A 23204-nucleotide genomic window follows, 5' to 3' on the forward strand; every position below is an offset into this window, starting at 1 on the left:
TTTTAAATATTTTTCAATATGTAAATATCAAATATTTGTTACATTGCAATGATACAACAATACATAATACTTACATTTAATAAAAAATCACCTTGTCCAGTTGGTTAAAAGTATTAATGATGGTATGTGGAAAATCATTACACAGATGTGGCAATCAATAGCAATTAAAATGCATTTTAAAATATCTATATTCTTCCCGGACATTACAACTACTTTTGAAGTGTCTCCCCAACTTTTCAAATATTATCTAGACCAGTGGTTCTTCATTCTTTTTTACTTCAAGGCCCCTCACTTTCCAACACTTTTTATTTGGTTTAATAGGAAAAAATATTAATAGTAAATAATATTTGTATGTTTTTTTTTTTAGCATTTTGAGTGTGATTATTTAGCTGTAATAATAATATTAACATATATTATATTAATAATTATATATTATTATGAATCACTTAAAATCTCTTGGAAACTTGCTAAGGCCCCCTAGTGGCTCCAGGCCCCCTGCTTCCAGACTGGAGATCTCCAAAATGGGGCGTGAACTCCAAAAGTGGGCAGAACCTCCAAAATGGGGTGGGGCCTCCTTCATTCTTTTTTACTTCAAGGCCCCTCACTTTCCAACACTTTTTATTTGGTTTAATAGGAAAAAATATTAATAGTAAATAATATTTGTATGTTTTTTTTTTTAGCATTTTGAGTGTGATTATTTAGCTGTAATAATAATATTAACATATATTATATTAATAATTATATATTATTATGAATCACTTAAAATCTCTTGGAAACTTGCTAAGGCCCCCTAGTGGCTCCAGGCCCCCTGCTTCCAGACTGGAGATCTCCAAAATGGGGCGTGAACTCCAAAAGTGGGCAGAACCTCCAAAATGGGGTGGGGTCTCCTCACGCAAATACTTTCACCATTGGCTCTGGTTTCAGCCAATTGTTATTGACTTACATTTCAAAATAAAACTTTATAAATTAAAGATTGTTTCTAGTTGATCTAAAATAAAATATGCTATATAAATAAATATGCTCCGTGAGAGCAGAGCCCAAAGCTCGTGGCCAGTGGTTTTCGGACTGGAGTGTGAACATCTGTGTGAGCAGTCAGTTTCACTGGTTAAGGTTAAGGTCAGGTGTGGGGTAGGTTTAGGGGTTAGCATTTTTTGTAGCATAGAGTAGGAAATCAACACTGATTGACATGACCAATAAAATATTTAGAATCAGCTGTGGGGCGGAGTTTGCACTGAACTGGATTAGGGGAATAAATTGCGCATGCGTGTCATGTGCCTGTCTGTCAGTGGGAGGAAGCCACGCCCTATTTTAGAGCTCTCACCCCGTTTTGGACGACAGAGCTGCAGTACCGGCGGCTTTCACCAGAGGCCGCTCTCGCTCTCATGCTCGTCATTCTTCCGCTGAGGAGACGTGTCTGTTTCATTGGGTCTTTTTGCTCAGGTTTGAGTGGAGTTGAGGTGAATTCAGCTGCCCAGGGATCAATATGATGCGAGCTGTAACAGCTATTTTGGCTCTTTGTCTGAGCTTTTGTGCGGGTAATTTGCCATTTTCTTTCAATTAAAGTTCGATATGCAGTACCATTCATTCACGGCTTTCGATCTCTTCGCCGATCGTCAGACAGGCTAACATCGAGATGTCTCAAGCTAACGTTGAATTGGTTCTGTTTTATCACAGTTATCTATTAACGTACACACCTTTTATATATCACTTTAATTACTTCAGCGACCAAACTTGAGCTGTAACATGAAAATGTTATTCGTAAGGATTGTAGTGTGACCGGTGTTTTCTCTCCTCAGCTGAGACTTGCACAGACCCAGTCATTTCTCCGTCTTCATACACGACGACAGACGCGCTCATCTCCGACGAGACCGTGTTCATCGTCGAGTTAAGTCTGGCGTGCGCAAACGGAGCTCAGGTGAGTGGACTAACGGCTCTTTACCTGTTTCATATATGCACGTTTCATTGGTACAGAAATGGTGGCTGACCAGACTTGTTTTTTTGTTTTCAGAGTGTTGCCCTGTATGCAGATGTCAATGGCAAGCAGTTTCCTGTGACCAGAGGCCAAGATGTTGGCAAATACCAGGTACAGTTACAGAGGATTTAAGGTCTTCTTAGAAAGCCATACTTGTAAGTTTCCTCTCTATATGTAAGCAACTGCTTCATTTATTTATTTTTTGTCCAGGTTTCATGGAGTGTTCCTCATAAGCAGGCCAGCTCAGGCACATATCAGGTCAAATTCTTTGATGAGGAGTCTTACAGTACTCTAAGAAAGGTTGGTAAAAATAAGGAATGATTGGGATAATTCCTCCATAAATTAAAGTTCTGTCATCATCATTTGCTCACCCACATGTCATTCCAAACCTATATGACTTGCTTCTGTGGAGCATAAAAGAAGATATTGTGAAGGATGTCCAATGAGCACCAATATAGTTTGGTAACCAGTATTCTTAAAAATATATATTTTTGTGTGTGTGTGTTCTGCATAAGAAAGAAATGAGTACATGTTTGGAATGACTTGTGGGTGAGCAAATAATGACAGCTTTAATTTTTGGGTGAATTATCCATTTAAAATACTTGATGAGCAATGGCGGAGCTAGAGTTTTACACATGGAGTGGCCAGGGCTAATTCAAGGGGGTCAATAGACCATGACAGTAAGTCAGTGTATAACTCCAACCTGGCATAAAAAAGCATGAATAAATCCTACGATTGCTGATTACTTCACATTACCCCACATTAGCTATACATTCCTACCATAACTTCAAATGTTAGTCTATTGGAACTTATTTCTATCATCTGATTAACCAGCAGTTGGAGCAAAAGATCGAACATTAACTTATACAGAATTTTGTAAATGTTGTTCAGGAAACCTAAAACTTCAACTCACTTCAAACAGGGCTGCCAACTTTTGAGTTCAGCCTGGAGTGAGAATTATTCAGGAATAATTAACAAGCTTGCGATCAAGTATGTTATTTTTTTCTCAATTTTTCTAAATTAAACTATACAGGGGACCCTCTTGTTAAGGTTAAAAGTAATAATTGATATTATTCATATTCAATTAATATTAGACAATTTTTATAGAAACGTTATATCTATGCCTTTTTATCAATTATAATAGAGTAATTATATGAGTAAAAAAAATAAATGTAATATTTGCAAAATTCTCCTCTCTGTAGTACATTTTTCTTTAGTTTATGGACACTGAATGGAGTTTGAGGTTATGTGATAATATTTTCAAGCTGCTGTCTTTCTGTGGTTGAAACACTGTAACATTGAGTGATTACATGAGACACTATACATTCAGTAAGTTGTAGTGTATCTTTCAACATGCCCTGGGATGTTCATTCATGTTTATTTCATGCTAATTAGAATGCACTCCTGCTTCCCTTGAACTGAGGCATAGCAGGAGCGGACGTGAACCGTCACGCCACTAGAGCTCCAAAACTGAATTTATCGTATGAAATTCTTAATAAAACTAACAGAATTTGAATGCTGAGATTTTTTTTCCCCTATTATCAAAAGTAACCTGCTCTGTCTTGTCTGTCAGCGCATCTGTGTCCTCTTTGCTGTGATGTTTTTCACTCCATAAGAAAATGAATGTGTGGCGTGAGAGTTAGCAGAAGCTAGGTACACCGGACGAGATGAAGCACGATGTGGCACACCAGACGTGTTGTGTCCTTGAGTTCGAGGCTAAAATAAATGCTTCTTTCAGTACGATTAGACAAAGAAAATGAAAGAGTAGTGTATTAAATTTTGGGGTGGCCAATCAGATGTCAAAGGTGTCTAGTGCCACCCAGAACACCCCTCTAGCTCCACCACTGTTGATGAGAACTCTATATTCAATGGTGCTGATGAAAATGTTAATGCTTTCAGGCTCAGAGAAACAATGAAGATGTTGATGCCATCAAGACTTTGTTCTCGGTCAATGTGGATCACAGGGTAGATATGCATACTAATCTTCATTGTCAACAATCACCTTATCTTTGTAATGATTAGGGCTAAGAAAAACCTATAAACTGATATTAACAAAAATATACGTCCACACAGGATTGTGTTGCTACTACTTGTTTCCTCTCTATGATTTTGTCTCTGTTTATTTATCAGTGTATTTATGAATTGCAGGGTGCATGGATTGGTCCCTGGGTGTCCACGGAGGTCTTGGCTGCTCTGATTGGCATTGTGGTCTACTACCTGGCCTACAGCACCAAAAGTGCAATCCAGGCTTGAGATTTTTCCACCACACTGTTCAAACTGGTTTTGAGGCATTCCCTATTCTGACATTTAATATGCAGATTTTAGTGCCATGGACACCTTGGCTAAAACATGAGACTGGTTTGTTGTAGAGCTTGAGTGAAAATATCAGTACGGACATTAATTATAACAGCCAAAGTTGGTATGTGAATTTTTTTTTTTTTTTACAAACTCAAATTTAAGAAATAAAAGTTTTAATTTGTGCTATTAATATTAAACCTCAGAAAGACAAAGACTGAGGTGATTATCTGTGACTTAAAATCATAGTCCAGTTCTGTATTGTGAAATGTCCCAAATATCGATGAAATTCATTGACTATGGGAATAAACAACTTTTCTCTGAGTTTTCCTGACTCGTTTTTTTTGATGAAAACTTGTTTAATTAACCACCCCACCCCATTAACATTCTGACATCAGATATCACACACACATACATATATATATATATACACAATATATTGTTCGCAAATACATGTATTGTCATTATTTGCAGTAATTTATATGTTTTTGAGGAAGCAAATGTAACAAGGACATAATTTGCTTCGAGTATATATGTGATTGTCAGTATATTTGCATGAATACTAGTGATGTCCGGTTCGCGACCGAATCGTTCGGTTTAACCGGTTCTTCTTAGTGAACCGGTTGAACCAGTTCACCAAATCGGACTGAATCGTTGAAAAGTGTAAGCATTAATCCACAAATTACTTAAGTTATTCACTTTTTAAACGTGGCTGACACTCCCTCTGATTCGAAATAAACCAATATCCCGGAGTAATTAATTTACTCAAACAGTACACTGACTGAACTGCTGTGAAGAGATGAACACGAGCAGAGCAGCATCTGTGCAGCAAGCCGGATAATGAACGCCGGTTCGCGGAAAAGAACCGGACTTCCCATCACTAATGAATACAGCCGTCTGATGCACCTTTATTGCAGAACCACAATAGGCGGAGCTCACGATAGCAGACTATGCGATGTTTATTTTTGAGGGGGTTTCAGTGTGACCAGTCAAATTCAAAACATCCTAGAGGTAGTTAATGTTTGTGCAAGATTAACTTTTTCTAAACTTTATATGTCGGTGTGAGTGTATTCTGGCAGTAATCTGTCTGTCAGCGATGAATTGTCTTAAGTAGTGTCATAAGGTGACTCTAAACTCCCCTCTGCAAGGTGAGATGGTTTAGTCCGCAAGCGCGCCGCGTCCATATTAGTTTCTATGACCAAGCGTGTCCTGTAGATAAAACACGCTCTCTGCCCGTCAGCCATTTATCCTGTGAAACGACTCGCCCTTCTGTCCCATTTCCCGTGTTTCACCATCTGACCGAGGAATAAATCAAATTCACTGTAGCCATGTCAGTTTCCGATCCTCCGTCAGTGGACTCTGGCGGAGCGGGAGGGTATGGAGCCTTTTACCCGGCTGGATACCAGGCGCTGAACCCGGAGGAGCACGGCCTAGACCGCGGCTTCCGACTCACGGCCTTTTCCGTTATGAAAGGATGAGGGTGTAAAGTCCCGCAGGAGACTCTGCTCAAACTCCTGCAGGGACTAGAGCCTGACCGTCCGCCCGGAGAGGACGGCGGTTCGGGGACGGGTGTTGGAGATGAGACCGCTGAATTCGGGCAACTTGTTTCAGTTGCTCAGGGTCCTCGACTAGGTAAAGTATGTGCGGCGTCACACCATCGCTGTCAAATAGCCAGCGCTGATTCGTGAACCTGTCGTTCTTTTGAGTCGGATCTTTTCCATTGTTCAATCTGTTGAACCGCTTCAAAAATCACCAACTGAACTCAGAAATTGTGAGTTTGCTTTTACTGATAGTAGGTGCATTTGGAGTGAACCAAGCATTTGACTGATAGGGCGAAAATTAGATTACCTAAATAGCCAAAAGCAACATTTGTATGAATAAAACATACTGGAAATATGTCTTGGACTTGATTATATGATAGAATTTCCCAAAAAAGGTGAATTTAGTAAAACAATTACAACAAACACATTGGTTAATAGAAAAAACATTAATAAGCAGTAAGATCTTAAAAAAATAACGGAATCGGTTTTGTGAACCGGTTCATGGAAACGAACTGTTCAAAAGAACCGAATCGTGGAAATGAGTCAGACTTCCTATCATTGCCAAATGTCAAACTGAAATAACGAAAGCGCTCATGTTATCTGTGCATGTAGACAGGTCTGACAACAGATAGTTGATGGTTAACCAGCCGGTTTTGCCGTAAAGTTGGCAAAATAGAAACCAGCCGTTTTGTTTTCTTGTATCAGTCCTTTAATATACCCTGATTAACCTTACTATATGACTATATGACTATATTAATTTATTATTATTATTATTATTATTATTATAGACGTTATTTAGCATGCTACATGTTGTCATCTATTTATGTATAACAGAACTGCAAAGTACTGTTATTTTTATATTATTCAAAAGTCTCAATCTCAAAAATTACATAACATCTGTGTTACTAAACTGTTTGTTTAACCTTTGGCTTATCCTGTTAATTAAAAACTACTAGGAAGTATAATGCAATCATTTGAAAGAGATGTGAACTATGGACCCAGGCTGTAAGTTAATGCTTTCCCCTGCAAAATGGATAAAAAATAATCTTACAAAAATGCTTCTTACCATTGCCAACTGAGTGGTTTTATGAAGATTTAAGTGCATATATTATATGATTATTCAAAGCTTCTTTAAAAATACATGCACATTGTGCATGAAATTACAGAGGGTCTCTGTTCTTTCTTGGATTAAGGTATTGGAATGGACTCTTGTGTGATCCCTCTGAGGCATGGAGGTCTTTCCCTGGTCCAAACCACAGATTTCTTCTATCCTTTAGTGGAGGATCCTTACATGATGGTGAGTGATCTCTATCAATATTTTGGAAATGTTAGCATGGAACTTGCAAATAAGTTTGGGACTCACATTCTTTTGTTTATAGGGACGAATTGCCTGTGCAAATGTTCTGAGTGATCTGTACGCCATGGGCATCACAGAGTGTGACAACATGTTAATGCTTCTCAGCATCAGTCAGAAGATGAATGAGAAGGTTAGCTGGGATCGCTCTGCTTTCATTTTCTCAGTCGTATAATTAAAAAAAAAATTGTAATGTTTCATTTGGATATTTACTATATCGGTTTTTGCAAATTCAAGATGCTGAGTGTGAAATGGTTAATTTTCTTTGTACTGTGCTGTTGTTCTCTCAGGAGAGAGATCAGGTGATGCCTTTAATGATGAAGGGCTTCCGTGATGCGGCAGAGGAGGCTGGGACTTCGGTAACCGGGGGACAAACAGTCATCAATCCCTGGATCATCGTTGGGGGCGTGGCCTCTGTGGTGTGCCAGCCCAATGATTTCATCATGTGAGTGTCTCTGTCTGCTCTCTCGTTAATATAAAGGTCTGTACACTTGGTTCTGAATGATCCAGTTTTTCACTTAATAGATATTTACTAGAATTATAACTAAATATTCATTGTGTGACACTTCACAGTTTTAATTTTGTAAATGCTCTCATCTGTTTGTGTTTGCGTGCAGGCCTGATAGTGCTATACCTGGAGATGTGTTAGTTCTGACTAAACCTCTGGGAACTCAAGTAGCAGTGAATGCCCATCAATGGCTGGATATAGTGAGTACAGCTGTGTATTAGCCTCAAATATGACTGACAGCTTTGAAATGATTGCTTTTGCTTCTCTTTTCCCCTTTTTGTGTAGAAGTTATGAAGAGATAACAACTTAGCATGATTGTATCACATCTCTGTAATCTCATCTCATCTCATTTCTTTCTTTATCTTTTTTACCTCTATGCTTAATTTATTTAGCCTGAGAAATGGAACAAGATAAAGTTGGTGATATCCAGGGAGGAGGTGGAGCAAGCTTATCAAGAGGCTATGCTCAATATGGCCACACTCAATCGCACTGGTATGTCATTGCATAAGCATAAGCATCTTAGCGTGGATTCATTTTAACTGTAGCACCAATATTCAGTGCACACACAAATGGTGAGAAAAAGAAAGACCCCTTTAGGTATATTCACCACTGTTCAAAAGTTTGGGTTCAGTAAGATTATTTTAAATTTTAATAATTCATAATATTACTGTTTCTGCACTATTTTTTTTATCAATAAATGCAGCCTTTGTGAGCATGAGAGTTTTCCAAAACAAAAAATGCAGACTTTTGAACGGTTGAGTATAAGGTAAATTAAGCATTTTAAGTGATTTTTAGCCAAATACAAGAGTTTTTATATTGTTTGCAAATGTTTTTATTCTCTCTCTCTCTCCAGCTGCTGCCTTAATGCACAAATTTAATGCACACGCTGCCACGGATGTCACAGGCTTTGGGATCATAGGTCATGCACGGAATCTCGCCCAGCAGCAGAAAAATAATGTTGCCTTTGTCATTCACAACCTTCCGATTATCTCCAAAATGGCCGCAATCAGCAAAGCTGGTGGCAACCTGTTTGGGCTTTTGCAGGGCACCTCTTCTGAAACATCAGGTGAGAGTCACAGCTTATTGCACAGGCACAATTGTTTTAAAGTGAACCAATAATTGTTATAACTTTGAAATTACACTGAAACCTGAAGCACCTTAACATAATCAGTTTTGGATCATTTCTTCATAAATAAAGATTGCTTTCACTTCAAATATTTTAACAAAAAGCGCTGCTCCTTCGTCGGTCTCCCTGCATCATCCCAACGGACAATCTTGAAGGCAAAGTGAAAAGAAATGTTCAAAATGAAGTTTTAATAGAGAAAGATTTGTATCTTTATTTTTTCATGTGTCATTATTAATAGTAATAAATTAACCATAAATTAAAGAAAAAAATGTACACTGCACAGCCTAATTATATTCAAATACAGTGGACTAACAATATCACTACTCACATTTGTTTGGTTAAATTTGAATAAAAATAAATACACATTATATTCAAGGTCTTCCACAGGTTTTGCGGTATTAACATTAATGATTAATCATTTATAACAATTCCTGAAAATGGACATTCCTGGGCAGTAGAGATTTCTACAAGCTCTCAGGTAGATAAAACTCTTTGTCCTGCCTCTCTCTCTCAGGTGGTCTGTTGATCTGCTTGCCGCGGGAACAGGCAGCCCGGTTTTGTGCTGAGATGAAATCCAGTCGTGTGGATTTGTCGGGAGCAATGGGGCAGGACGGAGGGGCAGGCGATGGGCAACAGGCTTGGATCATTGGCATTGTGGAGAAGGGCAATCGTTGCGCCCGCATCATTGACAAACCTCGGATCATCGAGGTCCCGTACCGTGGCTCTGTGGTCAGCGCACAGGAGGGGAGCAACAATAATGCCAGTCCTCCTGAGGTGCAGCTGACATAACAACTCCACAGCGCCACGGAGGGTCTCTCAGTGATCATCATTCTTTATCCCTGTCCCTTAGTATGTACTCAGTGGACTTGAAAGATTTGAATGTGTGTGGCCATAACAGACATGGTGTTTGTGTGAAGGACAGAGTATGTGTGGTAACTTCTGCTGTCCATTTCCTCCCCCTGTTCAACCAAAGGGTTGAGAGCAACAGACCAAAAATGTTTTCATTTACCTGGAGGGAGATGGAATGGACAACAAGCAAACATATTTTCATCTCTCGTTCTCCAATTCATTCTTTCAAACACACACACCTCCACTTTGTTTCCCTTTTTTCCAGATTGAGCTGTTTTTCAATGTTTACCAGCTGTTGGTATAAAAGATAGTACACCCAAACATGAAAAAGCCAAGTTAGTTACCCTCATGTTGCTAAAAACCTTTATGCTGCTATATGTTGATTTTTTACATTTTCGTGGAACACAGGCTACAGTTTTCTATACGACCGATCATAGTGACCATGTCTATCAAACATGTCACAAAAGTGGTCCTTTTGAAGCCAGACCCTGCAAAAAGTGGTTTGTCTACTCCATTTTTTTTTTTCCAAGCACACACATCTAAATGTTCTTAAATCAAGAAACCTTTACATGAGAAGCAAAATGACATCTTGTTTCTAAAAAATGTATCGCAATTAGTTGAGTTCATGCTTAATTCAAGGGGAAATCAAGTTTATTCATACCCTATTGACAATTTTTTTCTTTTGAAAAGAAAAAAAGTATTTTTCTTACTATGATTTTTCTTACCACAGATATTTTCTTGTTTTAAGTTTAAACTCACTTTTTTTTTCTCCAGAAAACAAAAAAAAAATCATATTTATGCTTCTTAAGGAAATGTTGAATGTATAGATATTTGTGTTGGAATAAAAAATAAAATACTGAGTAACAAAGTCACATTTTGCTGTCCGCAAACAAAACTCGAGTAGCAGATCACTGAGTGAGTGGGTAATTATGGTTATATGGAAAAGTGCTCAAAATTCTCATTTCATGTTCCTCTGAAAAAATAACAACATACGGGTTTAAAATAACATGAGGTTGAGTAAATAATGAAATAAAATTGACATTATTGGGTGAACGATTCCTTTCTCTAGAAAACATTTTTGGGGACATTTTCCCAGTTTAAACCTTATCCGGAGCTCAATTCTTTCTGCTTTATGAGGTGGCGGCTTTGAGACCTCACACTAAAATAAAGCCAGGCTTACTAAGAAAACATTCCAATGAGTTCCTGATCAATCAAACGCTTTGAACAGCAATGATCCTAAAATGACAATCAAAAGTGTTTTCTTTTAAGCCATCTGACTAATGTGTCAAAGCTGGAGACACTGTCACACCAATGCATCCTGGGGCCTGAATAATCTTAATTGTTGGTTTAATCAAGATATTTAATGATACAGTCAATATTTATTTGGCGTCAAAGATTTAAATGCAATTATCCCAATTTCAAGTGTTTTTCATGTTGTTGATCTTGTACGGTCCACTTAATAGTCTTAATAGGACATCCTTGTAACATTGACATATGCCTGGTAAAATGAGGTTAATGTTCTCTCTTGTGGTTCAGTTTCCTGACTAGAGTGACCTTCTGCTGGTTAGATTAGGTTAGACTGGTTCTTGATTCATTAGAATATGGACAACATGTGTCATGGGTTTAGGGGCAGCAGTTAATTCTGAATGATTGTGTTGAGACAAATGGATGATGTGCAAGACAAGCTCTTATTTCTTCTCTCATTCAGTCTGCGACTTTGAGCAGAAGATAAGGTCGTCTGGTTCTCCCCCTTGTATCTGAGAAAGGGTTGAGCAGCTTTCTCTGGTCCAGCGGGTGAGCCCAGAATGCCTGTTGTGCCAGCTGAATGGCTGGGACAGTACAGCAGTGTCCACAGTCCTCTTTATGACACCTCTCTCTTTAACCCCAGCTCATGGGACGGGTGAGGTTGATGTTAGATAGGAAGGGATAGGCTGATCTGCCTGTTCATTCACTTGCCACTGGTTTTGTCATTGCCGTTTTCATCCATTAAACATTGCAACTCAATAAAGCTGTAATTTCTCTAAACTGACTCTTTGAAGCTTTCTTGAAGGTTGTTTCGTGGTCTCTGTCGTTGAGAGTCTAGATGTGGTGCACATGGTTCACCAACATGTGTCAGCAGAGTGCAACATTGTAAGATGGAAGCGGCCAACAGATTCTTTGCTTTGTTCTCTTTATGTGTTGGCTTGTCTCAGCATCATGCTGCTTCAGTTTACTTTTTTTTAAACCTCAGATGCAATAAATGACAGCTAAATTGAGTATTTGATAAACAATGCATTTTTTGAGTGTATGGCAATTGTTTTTTGAGCAAAGGGAAAACTGAAAAGAAAAAAAAAAACGAATGAACAGAGGTTATAAATGTGCATGATCAGAAACAGATTTTTTTTCATCTTCTGCCAATGAACAGATGTAGGCTGAAGCTTTTATGAATTCGTATAAAATCTGAGATAATATGAAAGATTTTTTACTTTTCTTTTTGGAAAGTTAACTTGCATAATATATTAAATTGCATTTTCTGTAGGTTCACGCAGAGAAAAGTTTAGTACTGGAGAATACATTTGTGTTTGTCACCTCATGCACTCCAGCTCAGAAAACCTTCTCTCGATGTCTCCAAATATCTAGACAGATTTATGTATCCATAAAGAGTAGAAAAGTTCATTTTCCCTTTATCATCTCTCCCTCAGAATAAGACAACTATTCCAATGCTCAAGTATGTGTATCAGCGCAATATGAGAATATATAGTCAGTGAAGTGAGTGAAGTGACATGTGGCCAAGTATGGTGACCCATACTTGGAATTAGTGCTCTGCATTTAACCCATCCAAAGTGCGCACACACACAGCAGTGAATGTAAAAAACAATGCAGCTTTTGATGAGCATAAGAGACTTCTTTTAAAAAAACATTTTAAAATCTTACCAACCCCAAACTTTTGAACATTTTTGTGTTATATAATTATTACACTGTATGCACCTCTACACAGTATTCAGTAAGTAGCAAGCTAGTATTCCATTCCGGACATATCCAGTCATCCATTTCACTCTGTTCACTCTTAGTATCCCATGTGGCTCTTTAAGAGTTGACACCACAGGCTTGAATAACCAGTTAACAGGGTTTAACACACATGTAAGAATGTGGTGTGCATTACAGTCAATCTTTTCTTTCTAAGTGTCCTCTGATGGTGATGATCACTTCATCTTTGTAGAGGGTCCTGCAGTAGCACTCAAACTGAGATTTTAGATTAAGAGAGGAACCACAGTATACACATCTTCTAGTACTCTTATGCCAGCAATGTCAAATGGAATTAAACTTACATTTTCCCTTAAAACACAGAAGCATCTCCTTATACAGTCCAGCTGCAGTGTGGTTTTCTTGTTTGAGATGCAGAGATGAAAAAAAAAGACTGTCATGTTTTTGGTTTGATTTAAAGATAATGGGAGGTTTCTTTGCATAAAGGAAAGAGACAGGTACATGCGGCCACCTCTTTTGACCCCAGACACGGGGTCATCTCCCGTGAGATAAAGCACGCCATTCAGCAGAGGCAGAGTAAACTGAAAGCAAATCCACAAGCAGACAGTTTCTTCTGTCCTCTCTGCACTGGAAATCCATATCTAATGCATGCCGGTTTTGAGTTGTATTGTTTCATAAGCCCTTCCAACAACATTCGCATGCCACAAAATATCCAGGATGAGGAACAGTAGAGGCTGACGCAAGAGACAGGGTAAGTGTTACTATCAGTAGTCAATTCTCATAAAAGTAATTAATCTTTAATGAACAGTGGAACTATGTCATATAATGTTTGCAACGTATTTCCATACTTCTTATGTCCATACTTATCTGAAGTTAATCATCCAGTATTTATTTATATATATATATATATATATATATATATATATATATATGTGTATTTAGGTTTTAAGCATATAAAGACATGAATAGTACCTTTGGAAAATAAAACATTTTAATTTTCCAATCATTTTCCATATCAGCCAGTGCATCAAAAACTCTGTCCCTTTACAACTGGTCAAAACTTTAATTCCTCTTCATGTAGGCAAAGCTTCTGGTGAGATAAATATAAACTCTAAATTATCTGATGAAAAGTAATGTAAACACACTGGATGAGACTCTAGAGCACATACTGCCTAGAACTGTTATTGCTTAAAAAATGGTTTTCTTGAAGTGAAGTTTCCAGCAGTTTATGGCTTGTCCTATTAACAAAAGTTTGCCTTATGAAGAAATTAAGAAGGACCAAAATAAAGAACAACAACAAAGTAAATTTATATATATAAAAAAAAAAAAAGAATTTATTACAACGTTGATCATATTTTAGGTACTGGACATCTTGTCAATTAAATATGTTAAATGATTTTATGATTATACGTCATTACGCATTAAGTATAACAAAAAGTTCACTAGCAGTTAGTTTTCTCAATGTTTCCAATATCACTATTCTTACTAATATCTAATGGTTAGTAATTTACAGTTAACCACAGTCATTGCTATTCTGTTAGACAATAAATATCATATTGAGAAACAGTATATTTGTCCTAATCAAAACTGCTTGTTCATGGAAATTACATGATTTGTTGTGAATTCCTTTCTGTTAAATGGGGAAAATATTAATGCATTTTTCGAATTTCAGTCCTTTTGAAATGTGAAACGTGATAGGTCAATATATTTCAAAACTTCAAAAAATGTCCCTAAAATGGGAGTTTATTTCTTCTCAAGCTGTGTAGACTAAGAGTAAGCGAGTTTTGGACTTCCAGACTGAATTTATGTTTAAAATGCATGTTTATAATAATAATTCGCAGTGGTGGGATTAGCAAGCAAAAGTGTGAGATTGAACTAGACACTACTGAATTCTTGCAGTGACCGAGTACCTCAAGAATCTGTGCGTTACAAAGATACGCATACATATATGTATATAATACTTTTTTAATAATAAGGCGCTTAAGTTGTAATGTAATAATTTTTTTCTTAATCCTTCAACACATCTTTATTATATTTATAATGTTTATAATATTTTCTGTACAAATACGTTACTCTGAAGCATGTAAATGGTCCCCTGATTCCAGATGAGAAAAAAATAATATAAAATTGTAACACAAAAATCAAGCAAATACCAGAGGTAGAGCTAAAAGAGTGACAAGTTAATGAGTGAGACTGAAATCGGTGTGATTAGTGTGTACATATACACTAGTCAACGTTTGAAATGGATCAAAACCTTTCACCAAAGTTGTCCTAAAACCTAAAACCAAAATGCGTTCTTGTCTTAGGACAACTTTGATTAACTTTTTTGATCCACTTCAAATGTTGACTACTGTATACACAACATAGAGATTTTGCTACCTACAATATTTAGATTGGAAATTGACCTGTATATTCCTGTTCATTTGCCATTACCATTTCTTCTGTTAAAAAAAAATTTATTTCTCACCTTAAGCATACAAAAAGAAGCTATTTTTTTTCTCCATGATTTTTACAAGGATTTTCCAGGACTGAGGAAATGTACATAGTAATGATTGTACTGAAATGCAATACACAGTCAACAGCTTCTAAACAATGTGTTATTTCTTTGCTTTGGTACATTAAACTACTAAAATTACCAACACAGAAAATGAAATTTCATTCTGCTCAGCTTTTGTGTCCATCGGCGGTCAAATATAGATTTCTGCCCAATGTAACACCTTCCACTGCCAGCACTTCTAATCTATTAATAGCTAATACTGTAGACCAATTCAACTCACAGTGTCTTCTGAACACTTTACATTTGATATATAGTTTAAATATGATTCAGAAAGTCACTGTGTTACTAAGCTGCTACTGTGTTTGATTCCCACAATCAGGCTGATATTGTCATAGTAACATTCTTGCTGGTGGTGGATATGTTCCTCTAAATTTCGGACACTCTCTTTTGCAGCATCTTGCCGCTGGTCTTCTGAAGCTGTCCGGAGTACAGCTAGATAACCTTTTGTCCATTCTGTATGCATTGTTCACATGCCTTTTTTCTCTTCCCACTATCGCATTTTGCACTCTTACTTTGTACTGTAAAGTCTGATATAATCCTGCAACCCTAATCTATGAAAACACTTGGATGAGACATAAAGAGAGATCGAGAAGAATGGAGGACATCCGATCCTTTGCTTCCTAACCCATCCGCCTCCTCTTCCTCTTCATTCATCACTCCAGTCTGCTTTCATGTAACTGAATGGACAGCTATCTGTAAAATGCACTGGACATGGCAATGTGATTTTGTCTTTGTAACTGATGTAACAGTGTAGATGACAGATCTGCTTTTCAGATTGTGTGACCGCCATGTACCTGAATCTAAAGTAGCCAGGACATTTCCTAGCCCTGTACCAAATGGCACACTTTTTGCACACTTGTGCAGTTGGCACTTGTCTGTGAAGTTCACAAGACCATATAGGGCATCCCATTTGTCATTTCAAATTCTAAAAAGCAGTTTACGAGCCAGTTTATGCGCTATTATGTCATCAACATGTGGGCAAGGAGTGGCATTTGGGACAGGGTCTAGCCCATCACGTCTGTGGTGTGTTTGCCGTGTAGTCGAGTCAGGCCAGAGGTCAGTATGTGGAGTCCTTGGTGTTGGATGACATGTGAGTTGTGGTTGAGTCGTCCGGTAGTGAACCTCTGCGTGGGGATCCGGTGTGGCAGCGCAGCAGTGCGAGCAGCTCACGGGACACACTGTTGGAGAAGGCTGTGTAGATCCATGGGTTAGTGCAGGAGTTTAGACTGGCTAGAAGCATCAGGATAGTGAAAGCAGCTCCTGCATGAGAGATAAAGGCAAACTCAAAGCCAGGAAATAACATTTGCATTTATTACTGCATTGACAGCTCTTACTGTATTGAAATATCTTTGTGTGAATAATATGTGCAGGTCTATGAGATTTTCCCTTGTTTTATCATCTATCAGGTGAAAGTCTTAAGATTCCTTAGAAAAGTATTAGTATTAAAGCCTGTAACACAATCAGTGCAAATAATAATAGTGACAGAAAAAGCCTGAAGAATAAAATAAATTATTAAATAAATGAATTCTTGCACTGTCTGAAGAAGTTTCCATATTCATATATTATGATTTTACAGTTGTGACAATAACTGCTGTAACTAGGGCAGATAACATAGTTAAACAAGGTAAATGTTTGCCAGGAAATCCACCATAAATAAATTAAACTATTAATAATTAACTGTTTTTTTTATTTGAATTTATTTTAAAATGTAATTTATTTCTGTAGTTGTAGCTGAATTTTCAGCATCATTATTCCAGTCTTCAGTGTCACACGATCCTTCAGAAATTATTATAATATGATGTGCTGCTCAAGAAACAAGTTTACAATTTCTATTTGAAATAGAAATCTTTTATAACATTACGTATGTCTTTACTGACATTTTTGTACAGTAATGTATAATGAAAAACAATTCAGTGAGATGCAAACTATAAGCCATATGGAACACAGTTTAAGGCTGACTTCAATATAGGGCTCACTTCTTAAATAAAAGACTAAAATGCATCTATAGAAGTAAGTTTGTGCTGATTTTCATAGTGATTTGGTTGCCAGGTGGCTGGTCAAACTGTGCAGAAAGGCCAGTCTAATACAGAGGTATAAATACCAATGAGATTACCCAACACTCAGGTGAGTGAGCAGGTGTCTGTCTGTTTATGTGTTAAGGGGAAAGAAAGCAGGGGACAGTTAAATAAAGAGAGAAATAATAAAAAAGGGAACACGTTGAAAACATGATTGATTATTTCTGCTCCTGGAAATCTCCCCTCCCATAGACTTCAGTTCCAGTCAAGCTCTAACACACCTGCCTACAATTTCCAAGCAACCTTGAAGATATCCTGGTGAACTGATTCATGTGTTTTTGGTTGTACTTGGAACAAAACTCTGCTGGAAGGTAGATTTCCAAGAACAGGCATCACTGTTTTTGAGATATTCCTGGAGAACGTGTTGCTTGTTTTGTTATGAACACCACCCTGCTGATGGCAAAGCTGAATTTTCAGCATCATTACTCCAGTCTTCAGTGTCACATGATCCTTCAGAAATCATTCTAATATGCTGATTGGTTGCTCAGGAAACATTTATTATTATCAATGTTGAAAGCTGTTGCTGCTTCATATTTTTTCTGGAAACATTGATATACATTTTCAGTATTTTTGATGATTAGAAATGACCTTTATTTGAAATACAAATCTTTATAAATGTTTCTACTGTCACTTTTGATCAATTTAATGCATCCTTGCTGAATAAAAGTTTTTTTTTTAATTTTTCAGAAAAACAGTCTTGACAATGGTATACTAAATTTTGCTTTTTTTAGTTAAAATTACCCTGAAAAAAATCTCTGGCTTAGCTAGTGCACATGCACATAAAAGTCTGTAGTCTGTATCAAAAAATTGATTGCTTCTTTTAACTGAACAGCAGGACTTCCATACCTATGGCCACTATATTGAGCTTTGCGACTTCTCCCATTAATTTTTGACAAGTGGACAATCTCTTCTTCGTTATTTTGTTTCTATGGCTTGATGAAATGTGCTGCCTTATTGTACAACAACTTCCTATTTCAGAACATTGCCTATTATGATATGAACCCATTTAAAAATACATCATAGTGTTTTTAGCATCCAAGAAGCCTTATTGTGTGACTGTACAGGACATGTATATTCATTAAGTTTGCTTAATGTCTGACCTTGTTTTGGTGGGTTGGGGTCCCAGGCTGCCCATAACTGAACAATAAAGAAAGGAGACCAGCAGATGGTGTAGACCAGCACAATGACAAGAGTCATCCTCACCGTCTTAGACATGGCCTTAGTCACACCTGGGAGAGGCGGTGGGTGCGAATAATCGGTCGGAAGGGGAAAAGCATCTGGCCACAGTTCAGAAGCTCCAGAGCTATTTGGGTGTCCAGCCAGTGCACACACGCTATTGGCTGATAATGACTGAGAATGGGAGGGGCCTGAGAGATGATTGGGGGTGTTTTGCAGATGAGTTTGGATAGAGGGGGAGGAGCTGTCTGAAGAGGGGCGGGGCCCAAAGCAGGGCTCACAGATAGAGCTCTTACAGGTTACAGTATGAGAATAGTCATCATATAGGCTTGAGGAGCACGCTTCCTCTCCTGCATGATGTGAGGGGCTGCAGTGAGCTTGACTGAGACTGCTGTCAGCATGGTGACTGTGTCTGCTCTGTCTGTTTCTCTCTCTGCCTCGTCCACTGCCCACCTCCCGCTGAGCAAAGTGGAAGCTGACAGAGTTCCTCTTAAATTCTGCCGTCACCACCCGCTCAGACTTCAGGTAGATGTTGTCATGGATTTCTCTGAAGATGCGAACCTGGGATGAAAGAGATTCATCAATGTAAAAATATTCCTATCATGGTTCAGAGTCATGTGCCATTTAGAATTGAACTAAGAATACATTATTTTTGCTAAGTGCAGTAACGTGTGGTGGACATTTTATGGTGCTGTATGGGAAAATTTAAATCTTTGTTTTGACAGTATTAACCTTAATTAAACTTAATTCAGATAAATATGCCTAATCTGTTGAGGAAATCGTGTTCTTAGATTGTGCACAGGGTCACATGACACTAAAATAATGCAATAAACATGAACTAAATAACAGTAAATGCATCACAAAACACCCTAATGTGCATTACTGATAACAAAAAAAAAAAGAAGAAGAAGAAGAAACAAACTAATTTATATTAAATACATTCGTATGGGATATGTTTTGTATACATCATTTACATTTATGCATTTGGCAGGCAGGCAATGTATGCAAATTGTCTTGCGTTTCATTCAAGGTATATATTTTATTAGTTCATGCATTCTGGGAATCAAATCAGTGACCTTGGCATTGCAAAATAAGTAAAAAGAAAGCCAAAAGACATCAAAATTATTAGCAAACTTGTTCTGGACTACAGAAATTCCTCTGTGATGTTATAGTGAATTTCTTTGAATTACAATTAAGTACATTCCTCTTCCTGTCATTCAAAGTCATGTCCAACTCATGAATTGAAAAGGAGCCAATTATTAAATTCTGAATTTCCCCCAATACTGCGGTACATCTAATTCCTATTAAACATGCCAAGTCTTTGACATTTGCATAATATACACCATGTTCTTATGCTATAAAACATTGTTAGACAAGATATGTCAAAACCATATATTTAATATTAAAAAGATGTGTAGAGAGTGAGAGATTGAGAAAAAAAGCTGGAGATACCTGACAGACAGTGATGATTAAGGCTGGCAATACGAATACAGCCACAGTCATCCAGGTGACGTATGCTTTAAGACCCCACGGCTCAGCAAAGTGGCCCCAGCATTCGAACACCCCAGGGGACACCTCTGACCGCGAGAAGATAAACACCTGCGTGCAAGCGAGGAGACAGTCATGAGCTTGAAAAAATAGTTGTGATGCAATTAAATAAATCAGTCAGGAACGATTTGAGATTGCTTACTCCTCACCTGTGGCAAACTAAGCACTAGGGCCAGGCCCCACGCAACCATAATGGGGGTGTTCCAGCGGGAGGGTGCACCTCCGCGATACGCTTGAAGGGGGCAGCAGATGGCATAGTGCCGATCCACAGTCATGGCAACGATCATATAGGAGGATGCAAACATCCCGACGATCTGCAAATACTTAACGGAGCGACACAGAGCGTCAGGCCCCTGGAAGTGCTCTGTGATGTCCCACACCAACTGTGGCAGCACCTGGGACAAAATAAAGACATATATCTAATTCAGGCACAAAACTCTCGATGGCGCAGGCTGATAGGTTATTTTACATGCAGTCACGTCATTTAATGTATGGCACAAGCTGATTGGCCTTTGCTGATTCTACAGCCAATGAGATCACAACCCTCCACCTCCCTCGGCACAATTTGACAAAAAAAATTGCAATTGCGATTTAAATTTTTTGTTAAAGTTCCATATTTGCTGTGCTTGTTTGTAGGGCTGTACAATTTGATCAAAATTGTTGTGATTATATATCGATGTTATTATAGTCATTACTAAATAAACATATTAATAAACAAAAATTATTACTATTAATTACTACTACTACAACAACTACTAATACTTTTATTTTACTGTACAATTATAATATTAATATTTATGGCTATCTGAACTTTTTCATTTTTTCAAACGTTAAATCATGTAAAAGAAAACAGTGGTGCACTTTACTCTTAAACATGCAGCACATTTATTTATTTATTATAAAGTTATTGAGATTTGATAATTGCACAAAGCCCTATCACGATCTCAGTTTTTATTTCAATTAATCATGCAGCTCTAATGATATCTAGAACTTCCCTGCTGACACAACATTACTCCCACACCTGATACTTCAGCTGCATTTGAATAAATGTAGTCTCACTATATTTTTCCATTCAGGTCAATGATTACTTAACCGTATAAGCTCATTTCAAAGCACTAATAATTTTTAATAGTCTCAAGAGGCTGTTACCTGAAATAAGGCCACTACCAGGTCAGCTACACATAGATTGACCATGAAGAGGTGCATGGGAGCGTGATGTTTCTTCCTACGCAGCAGCACCCACAGCACGAATCCATTACCCAGAGCAGTGAGGGCAAGCACCAACCCCAGCACCCCGATCTCCGCCTGGGCCAAGGCTTGGTCCCGTACCCGTGGAGGGACAACTGGCTGGATTGTGGGCCACGTTGTGGTCCATGTGATGTTCTTTGATGGAAACAGCCAGAGGAAAGCCTCCATGCCCCCATAACTGCTGCTGAGATTGAAGAGGGAGCTGGACACATCTGGTGGCCCCTCCATCTCCAGCATAGAGTGATTGGGCTGACCCAAATTCTCTTCCCAAGAGGCCATCCTCATGACCTACAACGAGAAGGACAGACATGAGAGGCAAAACCAAAACATCCTAACACTGATCCCTCACTGGCCTAAATTGGTAAACAAACAGTAAATCATTTTAATAAAATTAGGTCAAATTAATTTCATTTTGTTGGCTATTTCTGTAGCTCTTCTGCAAGAGTAAAGGAATGGTGGCGTCTAAATCAAATGAAGTCATTAGGATGTCTCCCATATCATCTCAAATTAAATTCTCCATCTTAGCTTCTGTTTTGGGGATTTATTTTTAGAACACTCTTAAAACATCATATTAAATCGTCGTGTTTTTTAGCTGAAACAGCAAGAAATTTACACGTGTACTCAACAGAGTTTTGAGGTTAGTTTTGAAGTTTGGAACAGAAGGAAATGAGAAAACATAAATAATAAAATTGTTTATGAATTTATTAAAGACAGCTTTGAATCATTGTCTTTCAATTTTGAACACTGCAATCTCCACATAAAACATTCAGAAACCCCTCCGATCTCTTTATATCTGCCTCATTAAGATGCTGTATGGATTATTCTGACCAGCTGCTAAAACTCATCTAAGCAAATTTATTTAGCAGATATCTGAAAGGTAAATCTGAGATTGTTTACTCATCCTTTGTCTCTAGACACAAAACATTTGTGGTAACACAGAAAAAAAATACGAAAGAGATATGGGAACAATTATCTTTTAAATCCCTCTTGTTTGGATATACAGTGTATGACTGAGGCATGGATGGGGGCGGTAGGCAGGAGGAAGGGCTTTTCAAGGGCTAAATGGAGAAGAATGCAGACATACAGTATATAAGTGAAATGGAAGGGCCAAGAGTTAGTTTTGTGCAAATGCTTGCTTTTACTATACTGCAATACTTTACTCTAATACTTTAACTGCAATTTACCATACATGCATACTGGGATTAAGGAAATATGAAATCAAATATGAGTGAAAGTGCAAAAGCATTTAAGAAAACAATATTGGATAAGAAAGGTAGAACAGTGTGGATAATTATTCCACCTTCAATACCACGACTGAGGTGCCCTTGAGCAAGGCCCAACTGCTCCCCGGCCATCGCAGCAAAAATGGCTGCCCACTGCTCCGGGTGTGTTCACGGTGTGTGTGTGTTCTCTACTCACTGCTGTGTATGTGCATTTGGATGGGATAAATCCAGAGCACAAATTCCGAATATACTTGGCTACACGTCACGTCACTATGAGAAGAAAATGTGTGGCTGTTTTAATTTAAGTCTCACACAAACAGATTCAAAAGACTAGTCTCATTTAAATTTGATTAATGTGTGTTTTTTTTTTTTAAATAAATAAATAGTTTTATTCAGTATTAATATTTTATTCAGCATTAAATTAATTTTTTTTCAGTTAATGTATTAAATATTTTAATACATTAAACAGAACTGAAAGTAAAGACATTTATAATGCAAAAAAATATTTATATTTTAAATAAATGCTGTTTTTGAATGTTCGGTCAAAGAATCCTGCAAACAAATAAAGGTTTCCTCAAACAAATTAAGCAGCACAACTGTTTTCAACATTGATAATAATAATAAATGCTTCTCAAGAAACAAATCAACATATTAGAATGATTTCTGAAGGATCATGTGACACTGAAGACTGGAGGTAATGGCTGATGAAAATTCAGCTTTGACATCACAGGAATAAATTACATTTTAAAATATATTAAAATAGAAAAT

General features: G+C 37.6%; 2 protein-coding genes and 1 pseudogene across 2 annotated transcripts in view; 2 read left to right on the forward strand and 1 right to left on the reverse strand.

Annotated features, from left to right (window-relative positions):
- The first annotated feature begins 1369 nt into the window (after positions 1-1369).
- LOC107657031 (translocon-associated protein subunit delta-like) lies at positions 1370-4591 on the forward strand. The gene is made up of 6 exons (XM_016445022.1): positions 1370-1535; positions 1797-1915; positions 2009-2083; positions 2183-2272; positions 3872-3937; positions 4121-4591. The coding sequence occupies exons 1-6, from the start codon at positions 1484-1486 to the stop codon at positions 4223-4225; spliced, it is 507 nt and encodes a 168-aa protein (XP_016300508.1). The 5' UTR covers positions 1370-1483; the 3' UTR covers positions 4226-4591.
- A 779-nt stretch (positions 4592-5370) lies between these two features.
- Positions 5371-10377, forward strand: LOC107657033 (selenide, water dikinase 1-like; annotated as a pseudogene).
- A 4294-nt stretch (positions 10378-14671) lies between these two features.
- The window catches only part of LOC107657032 (vasopressin V2 receptor-like), a 15617-nt gene continuing 7084 nt past the window's right edge, over positions 14672-23204 (reverse strand). The window contains exons 2-6 of the mRNA XM_016445023.1: positions 21115-21501; positions 20115-20360; positions 19870-20016; positions 18342-18978; positions 14672-16426 (exon numbers count right to left, since the gene is read on the reverse strand). Of these exons, the coding sequence (XP_016300509.1) occupies positions 16224-16426; positions 18342-18978; positions 19870-20016; positions 20115-20360; positions 21115-21498 (1617 nt within the window). The 5' untranslated portion in view covers positions 21499-21501 and the 3' untranslated portion in view covers positions 14672-16223. The remainder of the gene's footprint in view (positions 16427-18341; positions 18979-19869; positions 20017-20114; positions 20361-21114; positions 21502-23204) is intronic.

Source organism: Sinocyclocheilus anshuiensis, unplaced genomic scaffold, assembly GCF_001515605.1.
Source record: "Sinocyclocheilus anshuiensis isolate Anshui unplaced genomic scaffold, SAMN03320099.WGS_v1.1 scaffold1453, whole genome shotgun sequence".
Lineage (NCBI taxonomy): Eukaryota > Metazoa > Chordata > Actinopteri > Cypriniformes > Cyprinidae > Sinocyclocheilus > Sinocyclocheilus anshuiensis.

Coding starts and splice junctions, on each gene's coding strand:
- LOC107657031 (XM_016445022.1), top strand. CDS start 1,484: ATGATGCGAGCTGTAACAGCTATTTTGGCTCTTTGTCTGAGCTTTTGT. Junction 1,916..2,008: donor CGTGCGCAAACGGAGCTCAG/GTGAGTGGACTA, acceptor TTTTGTTTTCAG/AGTGTTGCCCTGTATGCAGA. Junction 3,938..4,120: donor CGGTCAATGTGGATCACAGG/GTAGATATGCAT, acceptor TATGAATTGCAG/GGTGCATGGATTGGTCCCTG.